This window comes from Macrobrachium rosenbergii, chromosome 41, assembly GCF_040412425.1.
Source record: "Macrobrachium rosenbergii isolate ZJJX-2024 chromosome 41, ASM4041242v1, whole genome shotgun sequence".
In the NCBI taxonomy this organism is placed as follows: Eukaryota; Metazoa; Arthropoda; class Malacostraca; order Decapoda; family Palaemonidae; genus Macrobrachium; species Macrobrachium rosenbergii.
This window is the reverse complement of record NC_089781.1, coordinates 97,070,488-97,080,487: the sequence shown is the minus strand read 5'-3', so window position 1 is coordinate 97,080,487 and position 10,000 is coordinate 97,070,488. Positions and strand designations below refer to the sequence as shown.

Sequence of the window (10,000 nt, the reverse complement as noted above, 5' to 3'; positions counted from 1 at the left end):
GTCATATACTCGTAAGGTTGAACCCAGTTCATCCCAGTTGCAATTACACTCTTTTTTTCCCCTTAGGCGCGCAGTGTCTTCAGTACACCTCACGCGGTGCACTGTAGGCATTACTTTAGGTTCTTTGCACCGTCCCTTCGGCCGTAGCTGCAACCCCTTTCATCCCCTTTACCGTACCTCCGTTCATATTCTTTCCTCCAGCTTACTTTCCATCCTCTCCTAACAATTGTTTCATAGTGCAACTGCGAGGTTTTTCTTCCTGTTACACCTTTCAAACCTTTCTACTCCCAATTTCCCTTTCAGTGCTGAATGACCTCATAGGTCCAAGCGCTTGGCCTTTGGCTAAGAGTCTCTATTCCATTCCATATTCCAATTACAGTTTATTGAAATTGCTGGTAATCAATCTTTCGAAGTAAACTGACATCTGATTTACAACGAAGTAACTGGTGGAGGTTATTGCATAATTAACGTAAAACCTATTCTTAGTGATTAGACGGAAGTCATTATGATGTGATGGTGGAATGAAAACCATCATGGTTTCGTCACTTTGTCATTATTGCTCATAATTTGAAATGGATTGTGAGTAGTTTAGCAAGCGGATAAGTTGTATGATAACTTTGAGTTGGTGTAAAATTTCAAAATATATTAATTTTCCCGTATTATGATCCAGTTATATCGTAAATGAAATTAATTTCTGCTGGACAGAGATGGACTGTAACATACAGCTATAATACACACACACGCGCACACACACACACACACACACAGCATTATATATATATATATATATATATATATATATATATATATATATATATATATATATATATATATATATATATATATATATATATATACATACAGTATATCGTATATTTTGTGAATAAAATCCTGTTAGATATCATCCTGTTTAAATGAGGTCCTGTTGTTCTTTATATATATATACATATATATATATATATATATATATATATATATATATATATATATATATATATATATATATATATATATATGTGTGTGTGTGTGTGTGTGTACGTATGAAAAGTGAATCGCCTTTCATCGCCTGTACTTTTCGCCAATTGGGCTTTGCGATGTTGATATCAGGAAATTATTGCCAATAAATAAATCTATTTACATATTTTGCATCAATTATCAGATAAAGAGAAAAGCATCAAGCAACTTCGGATTTAAAAGACCATGAATTATTAAGATCACTGAGCCGTTTGTAGTTTTGCATTAAATTAAACCATCTCAATTATTCTGAGTGTTTTGTGTAACAGATAATTAGAGAACTTCTTTGAAGAACACAAATCGCCTCCGGTCGAATTGCCCACAAGTGTTTTAAGAAATTTATCACCTTCGGGCAACTTATCAGTCGGTTTGTAACGTAACGATATGTGGTATCATTATAACTTAACGGCACTTTCAAGCAACACTTGAAATGCCTCATGCAACTAGGAAGTGGAATTCTGCTTTGAAAAGGTATGCGTTCGGTCAGTTACGCAATTACGCCAATTACCTCATGCAACTAGGAAGTTCGGTCAGTTGCGCAATTACGCCGCTAAGTGCGTGCTTGCGCTTAATTGACTTATTTTTAACATTCTTGTTACTTTTAATAAAGATTTTAAGTTTATGTAAGGATTACAGCTACTCTTTATGAACTTAGTTTGAATTTGCTTATAGGGAATTTTTTGTATGTTAAAATTTTGATGAATTTACTGTTAATGAATTTATAAATCTATTGGACGTTATTAATTCTGTATTCTGTAATTTTTCTGAATTGCAAATAAATACATTATTTTCATTCGGTGTGATATAACGAATAAGCTTAAATTTTGCTTTATGATCTAAACTTAATCACTTATACCTAAAATTTACAATAGTGGTCATAAGACATGTAAAATTTACAATAGTGGTCTGAAGATATGTAAAATTTACAATGGTGGTCATAAGATATGTAAAATTTACAACAGTGGTCATAAGATATGTAAAATTTACAGTAGTGTTCATAAGATATGTAAAATTTACAATAGTGGTCATAAGATCTGTAAATATTCTTTTATATACAAAAGCTAAAAAATACTTTTAGAAATAACCAGTAAAAAAAGTCTGATTTATTATGGAACGGATTTTCTTTCCCAAAAAGTCTAATGAATGTTGTCTCAGATCGACTTATCATAATTCTAAAGATAACTTTAATATCAGTCAATTTAGGTTGATACCAATGCATAAGTGAAAAATTAGTTGGGTGTTTTTGAACGTGTAAGATAATTTAGTGTAAATTGGGCGAGTTTATCCTCTTGTCTTCCCAGAGAGAAATTGGAATGCTTTTAAATGAGTGGATAAGAGAGAAAATATCTCACATATTAAACTCCAGCCTTAGGTAAGAACCATAATTGACTGGCATTCTAATAGGCGATAGTATTTATGTGTATATGTATACATTCACACACAACCATATATAAACATTATATAAACGCAAACACACTATATATATATATATACGAGCTATATATATAATGTATATATATATATATATATATACACTGTATATATATTTATATATATACATATAAAATCTCTACAATATTCTGTATAGATTACTTTGAAATACGTCAGTTTTCTATAATGCAAAACCAACCTCATATGTACTACTTACTTTTAGGAGATGATTACTGGAAGCCAGAAGAGATTAGTATGATAATCCATGGAGTCCGAAGGCCCCTTATATACCTCTTCAAGAAGTACTCCGCGCATGCGCACGGAGTACCACCATATAAAAAAATTAATGAAGAAAGAATATTCGAAAGAGAGAGAGTGACAGTAATTAACTTTCAAGGTCGAGTCCTAGCCTCTCCCCCCTTTGCCTCAGAATCCTACTCAACCACTGGAAGGATGCTCCGCCTTCCTTCTCTCTCTCTCTCTCTCTCCATCCTTTCGAAAGGCTGCGGTCGAAGGGAGAGAGAGAGAGAGAGAGAGAGAGAGAGAGAGGCGCGTCTGAAGAAACTCTCTGTGGTGGCAAGATGAGATCTCCACTCGAGGTGGTTTGGGGAGAGAATTGGTGCAAGAAGAAGATGCTGGGGTTTGGTTCGCTCTGGTTTGTGGGTAGGGGTGGTGGGGAGGGGTTGTGGGGAGTGTGGGGAGGGGAGGGGGATTGCTTTGGCTGGCTAGCTTCTTCGTTATCCTGTTCACTGTTTAGTTTTTTGTGCTCTCTGTTTTGTGTTTATCTTGACAACAGGCTTGGTGCTGACGTGTATATATATATATATATATATATATATATATATATATATATATATATATATATATATATATATATATATATATATATATATATATATATATGACTATTTATCACATCACCGTGATTCATATACAATCAGAAAGCTACAAACGTCCTTTAATATCAATTCACTCTACCTCGGAAATAATATATTTTTGTATATGTTACCGAAGGTTTTTAAGTTGATAATAAGACAACCGTCCCGTGGGATCGATACGGACGATCAGGACTACAGTGACGCACTAACGAAATCGGCCATTTCGTTATGCGTCACTATCCTGATTCCTATATACTTATATCAACTTAAAATATATATATATATAGTAATTGATATTAAAGACGTTTGTAGCTTTCTGATAATATATATATATATATATATATATATATATATATATATATATATATATATATATATATATATATACTGTGTATATGTATATATATATATATATATATATATATATATATATATATATATATATATATATATATATATATATATATATATATATATATTTTATATAATGCGACTTTCTATTTGGCGTAAAATATAAAAATGAGGACCAAATGTTCAATCAGGTTGGAACAAAATTCCGGCAGAAGGCAACAACGCCAGTTATCTGGTTAATCTCACATCTGCTTGCAATTACTTAGAGAATTACGGTTGAGGCAACTTGTATTCTAGATATGATGTACATTATCTTCGAAGGAATTCGTCAAAACACCAAAGAGAATATTTGTAAATAGAATAATAATAATAATAATAATAATAATAATAATAATAATAATAATAATAATAATAATAATAACTAGCTTATTAATAACTTAGAAATAGTAACAATTATAATGATAAGAGTGATCGAAATACTGTGAAAAGTAACATAATCAGGATAATGGTAATGTTATTAATATTATATTACTGTTATCATCACCATTATTATTATTATCATCATAATCATAATTTTATTATTAATTTAATAATAGCAATGACAATAATAATAGTAGTAGTAGTAGTAGTAGTAATAATATTATTTTTAGTAGTAGCAGTAGTAGTGAGAAAAAACCAATAATAAAAGTCAGGTAATTGAAAAATTCAATTAAAATCACAAGAGCAACACTGTCCGCGTTAAGGGAACATCCATCATCATTTCCAAGGCATAATTACACGAAGAACTCTCACGGGAGACGCTCAGCTCTGCAGAATCCGTCTTCAACCCAACGGAAAGAAACTCTCTGAAAAGTGATTCCTCACGGGAAAAGTTCATTCAGCATTGCGAATTTGGTTAATGTCAGCCATTCAGATGACCAGCAAAGCTTTGTCACATACTGCTTTTGCTGCCCCTTGAGGCTTCGCAAATTCAACTTGACATTTAAAAGTTATATATTCATACGCTCCTTTTTTTCTTTTTACTTCAGTTTTCAGTGTTCGTATTTTTATTTAATGGGTCTTCCTTTCGTTCACAATACCCCAACTCTAACAGTGTTAAAAATATAGTTTAATAATTAGTTCATTTGCTATATAAATATAACATTATCTTGATCATTTATGAGTTAATATTCGCGTATTAAATATTAACACGTCTTTAATAATTCAGTTAAATATGTTAAATAGGATATACTGTATAACCAAGCAAATCTTAACACCCTTAACAGACAAGTACGGTTAACAATGCCCCCAAAATTATAATGTAAAATTGTAACCAGACGTCCATTTAAATATTTGCAGACCGCATTTTTTTACTTTTTTTTTTAAAGGCTAGTTACTCTGGGTTACGGTACTCAAATCTGTCTTAAGTAAGACTCATTAAATTGCGTACTTGTGGCCACATTGTCACATTTACTTTCTACCTCCCGAGAGGTTTGTCGTCGATGATGGTAGTTCATACTAAGTTTTAAAGTTTTTGTAGATTAAATATTATTAATTTAATCATGAATATGGCTCTGTTTTTAAAGGTAAATTTGAGAGATATGTAAGCATACATTATTCTGTCGTCGAACTTCAGGTGTTGGGTAGACTATTAACAAAGAGATGATGGCAGTTCATACTAAGTTTTAAAGTTTTAGTAGATGAAATATTATTCATTTAATAATGAATATTGCTCTGTTTTTAAAGATAAGAGATAAGTAAGCATATATAATTTTATCGTCGAACTTCAGGTGTTGGGTAGAAATTTAACAAAGAGATGATCATAGTTTTGTACTGTAGATGACATACCGTTTATAAAAAATAAAAATTGCTCTATTGCTTAGAGTAATCTTAAGAAATATTTTAGATAACAGTGTCTTGCATTTCACGCTGGTCACCCATCCAAGCAGTGACCATAGACAGCGCTGCTTACCTCAACAGATCGACACAAATTTTAACCTTTACTTTCTTCTGAAAGAGTTTTTTCTGACAAAAAAAAAACTTTCGAAAAGTAGACGCAAGAGGTAATTTCGAAAAAAAAAAAATACAAACGTGAATGTAGAAACTCATAATCTGAGAAGATGAAATAAAGTCTATTATTATTATTATTATTATTATTATTATTATTATTATTATTATTATTATTATTATTATTATTATTATTATTATTATCTTAGTAAAATTTTAGGTATCAGATCACATACAGCTTTCGTTTTATTTTAGACACCAAAGCTATTAATTTATTTTTTTTTAAGGAAAGCAGGAACTCACTAAGTTTAGTTTCAACAGCAAGAGAGCTCACCTGTTACACCTGTAAGGAGGGGAGGAAAGGCAGGTGTGACAGAGATAATTAAGAAAACTCGCGTTGGTGATGCTTTGTACCTTTAATGATTTTTTATTGCTTTTTTAAATACTAGTCGATGAGTATGTAATATACATATATATATATATACATATATAATATATGCATATCAATGTATATATATGTATATATATACACATACATTTATATATATATATAATATATATACATATGTATATCTAAATACTTAGTCATATCATGACTTCCATTATCAGAAATATTTCCTTGTTATTTAGCTTCGGTTTAAATATGAATAAAACCACATTTTACCTCAATGTTTTATTGCGTCATCAATGACAATGTTTTTGCAGTAACAGGCTGATTCGCTTTCTCGAAAGCAAACAAGTGAATGAAATTAACACAACCACAAACAAACGCTGGACAAACAAGGGAATCAGTGATCACCAAGTATGCGGTAAATATTAAGTGCTTTGATTCAGGGCCATATCTTGGGATTTTCTTGAGATAATTCAGTTTTTAATGCGAACACAAGAGTTAGGAGGGCTTCCAGATGCGTCTGTTTATCATATCCTTTTAATCTGGAAAAGACAGAGACAATTAACCAGTTAATTCCTCGAAATAAAGGTAGCTTATATAACCTACATTCAGATTTTAAGCGAAAGTTGAAATGAATTATGACAAACTGTCTCAAATAGCTCATATCATGAAGTTAAAATGGATTATGACGAACTGTCTAAAAATAGCTTATATCATTAAATTAAGTGACGAACTGTCAAAAATAGCTTATATCATCAAGTTAAAATGGATTATGACAAACTGTCTCAATAGCTTATATTACCAAGTTAAAATGAATTATGACGAACTGTCAAAAATAGCTTATATCACCAAGTTAAAATGGATTATGCCAAACTGTCTCAATTAGCTCATATTAACAAGTAAAAATGGATTATGACGAACTGTCTCAAATAGATTATACCATCAAGTTAAAATGGATTATGACAGACTGTTATATAGCTTATATTTCCAAGTTAAAATGAATTATGACGAACTGTCAAAAATAGCTTATATTTCCAAGTTAAAATGAATTATGATGAAATGTCAAAAATAGCTTATATTTCCAAGTTAAAATGAATTATGACGAACTGTCAAATATAACTTATATAGTTAAAATGAATTACGACCAACTGTCTCAATATCTCATATTACCAAGTGAAAATGGATTATGACAAACAGTTTCATATTGTCATCAATACGGGTACAGAGTAAACGCCACCTACCATGGCTTCCATTTCGTGGTTCCTATTAGTTCAGGTCAATGTTGCAAAGACAAGACACCATGTCCTTGAAGAAAGCAGTGACCTCTTCTGACCCAGTGGGAGCCGTGATGTTACCACCTGTCAATCATAATAATTCCCTGTTAATAATTTGTCTCCTAGCTACAGAACACAGTTGCTCTTATATATATATATGTATATATGTATATATATAATCATAAAATATGGAATATATATATATATATGTAAAGATAAAATCTGAATCAAGAAAATATGGAATGTGATGAATATATATAAATAAAGGACAAAATCCATGAAGGAAAGAGAAACAATGGAGCACTGCCTCGGTCTTTTGACTTCTTGTCCTATATATATAAAGGACAAGAAGTCGAATATATATATATATATATATATATATATATATATATACAGTATATACAGTATAGTCAGTGGATTTTGAATCTTTATATAACATTGAAATATAGAATGATAAAAAGTATTAAAAGTATACTCTATATATTTGTCTCCTATAGAGGAAAAATATATATACATTATATACAGTACAGTCAGTGCAGTTGAACCTTGATTATGTAACTTTGAAATATAGAATGATAAAAAAAGTATTCAAGGTTCTCAGAAGGATATAAAAATTGATACTCACCCACTGGTTGGAAGACGATGGAAATGACTTCACCTGTTTGGGAAAATGCAACCAGAGCTGAGTTTACTTTGTAAACATGCAATAACCAGCTTACATAGTCACTCTAAGGGTAAATAATTGTTTAGAAAATTACTAGGAGATGCATAATATGCATATGTCTGAACATATTATTTTAATCATACATTTAAGTGTTCTCTGCATTTGTAACAATATATTTACTGCTGTAATATATTTACTATTATCAGCACTTTCAAACGGCTGCAGTTGTTAAAACATATATATTATTTTTAGAAAATGTATAACATACATGAATCTAAAATGAGAAGCAACACTAATAATAATAATAATAATAATAATAATAATAATAATAATAATAATAATAATAATAATATTTCAGATCACTTACAAAATTCGGCTATGGGATTTCCCATGGGTGGTCCATGGGGGCCTCGCCTGTTGTCGAAGTTGCCGTAGTTGCCTAGAATTAAGAAGTACTTTAGAAAAAATATGTGAGTTTGATGTTCTTATGGCGTATTATCGAATGTGCTCACCTCTACTAGATATGTACTATAATATTGTTAAGAATTATACATGATAACATTCTTATGTATATATATATATATATATATATATATATATACTGTATATATATATATATATATATATATATACACTATATATATATATATATATATATATATATATATATATAAAATAAAACTTGTTTAAATACAGCAATAAAAATTTACTTAGGTAGTTTATCATGTATCACAATTATAAATATATATATACGTACAGTATATATATATATATATATATATATATATATATATATATGTATATATATATACAATACATATACAATACACTACAATACCTAATAATATTATAATGTCTCGGTACATATACACATGTTAATGTAAAATAAACAAGACATACAACTCCAGTAGAATTAAAATACAACTCAATACACGTTTATACAAGTAGACTGATGATGTCACAATCATAGCAGCTTCGCCCATTCAGTAGGGTACAACCTTTGGTCGTGTGAAGGTGTTAATTTTTCTGCCCCTGCGTTTTGTGGTACTCGGTGGTGTAGACCTATTGTAGTGCGTAAGCTTATAGATATCTTAAATGCAAACGGAGCTACAATAAAAAAGCGTCAAGACAAATGAACATGTGGGGTGTAATTAACATCTTAATAACAAGCCTGGTACTGGTTAACCGGCTCAAGTAAGGTAAACAAACTTCTTCTCCCTTCTTGAATGGTTACAGTGTCTGTTCGAAAACTGGTTTTGATAATCTGAAGAAGTAACCACTTAGAAAAATAGATCGCGGTCGTGGATAACAGCTAATTTAAATCAAGGATCACATAGAAAACTTGTAGTCATATAAATAGCTTAGTATTTGGTGTATGTAAAGCATATAGGCCAAGCTTTCAACCATGTTCGTCTCTGCTCTTCAGAGCGCAGAGCTTAGCCGGTTTTCGATATGTTGGAAATCATTCATGAAATTTAGCTATAGTCTGGACTGCCTTACGTTTATCAACCAGCAAAATTAAAGTCACTGTAACTGTTACAGGCACAACTACAGGAGCTCCCTTCTTCAAGTTTTGGGAAGAATCAAAACCTACGTCAGAAGTGCAAGCTCGCCATCGTGTAGCTGAGATGTCAACTACAAAAACTGCTTGAGCACTTGGAAATGGACACAGATTTTACGGTGAAGTTACGGAGAAATTAACTGGAAAATTAAAACGGCAGAACTCAACCATCAATCAAATCCTGAAGGGGAAAGCGTAACAGAGAAATCACATAGGCCTAGCGTGAGAAAGGTAAGTGCTGCACACTTTCACACATCGGTTGTACCAGTATAGTATAAGCAATTCCACTTTTTCATTGATTTATCTCACGTTTTCGATTAATATTTCTCAGCTGTATGTACAATTCCCCCAAAATGAATATTGAAATGCTAACACACACATGTGATTGAAACACCCACGTGTAGGTCTGCTCCCTAGTTGTCCATTATAAGCGCCTATATATAGGCCTAG

At 31.0% G+C, this 10,000-nt stretch overlaps 2 protein-coding genes and 1 long non-coding RNA gene across 3 annotated transcripts in view; 1 reads left to right on the top strand and 2 right to left on the bottom strand.

Moving 5' to 3' along the window:
- The window catches only part of LOC136826535 (uncharacterized), a 3,952-nt gene extending 1,261 nt beyond the window's left edge, over window positions 1-2,691 (bottom strand). The window contains exon 1 of the mRNA XM_067083718.1: window positions 2,663-2,691. The gene's annotated coding sequence lies outside the window, so the exon portion shown is untranslated. The remainder of the gene's footprint in view (window positions 1-2,662) is intronic.
- Window positions 1-10,000, top strand: part of LOC136827026 (uncharacterized) — a 102,050-nt gene that overhangs the window by 28,528 nt on the left and 63,522 nt on the right. Inside the window, exon 3 of the long non-coding RNA XR_010849781.1 lies at window positions 9,532-9,781. This is a non-coding gene — a long non-coding RNA (uncharacterized lncRNA). The remainder of the gene's footprint in view (window positions 1-9,531; window positions 9,782-10,000) is intronic.
- The window catches only part of LOC136827025 (uncharacterized), a 15,695-nt gene continuing 12,013 nt past the window's right edge, over window positions 6,319-10,000 (bottom strand). Inside the window, exons 8-11 of the mRNA XM_067084714.1 lie at window positions 8,357-8,428; window positions 7,951-7,983; window positions 7,293-7,409; window positions 6,319-6,593 (exon numbers count right to left, since the gene is read on the bottom strand). Of these exons, the coding sequence (XP_066940815.1) occupies window positions 7,318-7,409; window positions 7,951-7,983; window positions 8,357-8,428 (197 nt within the window). The 3' untranslated portion in view covers window positions 6,319-6,593; window positions 7,293-7,317. The remainder of the gene's footprint in view (window positions 6,594-7,292; window positions 7,410-7,950; window positions 7,984-8,356; window positions 8,429-10,000) is intronic.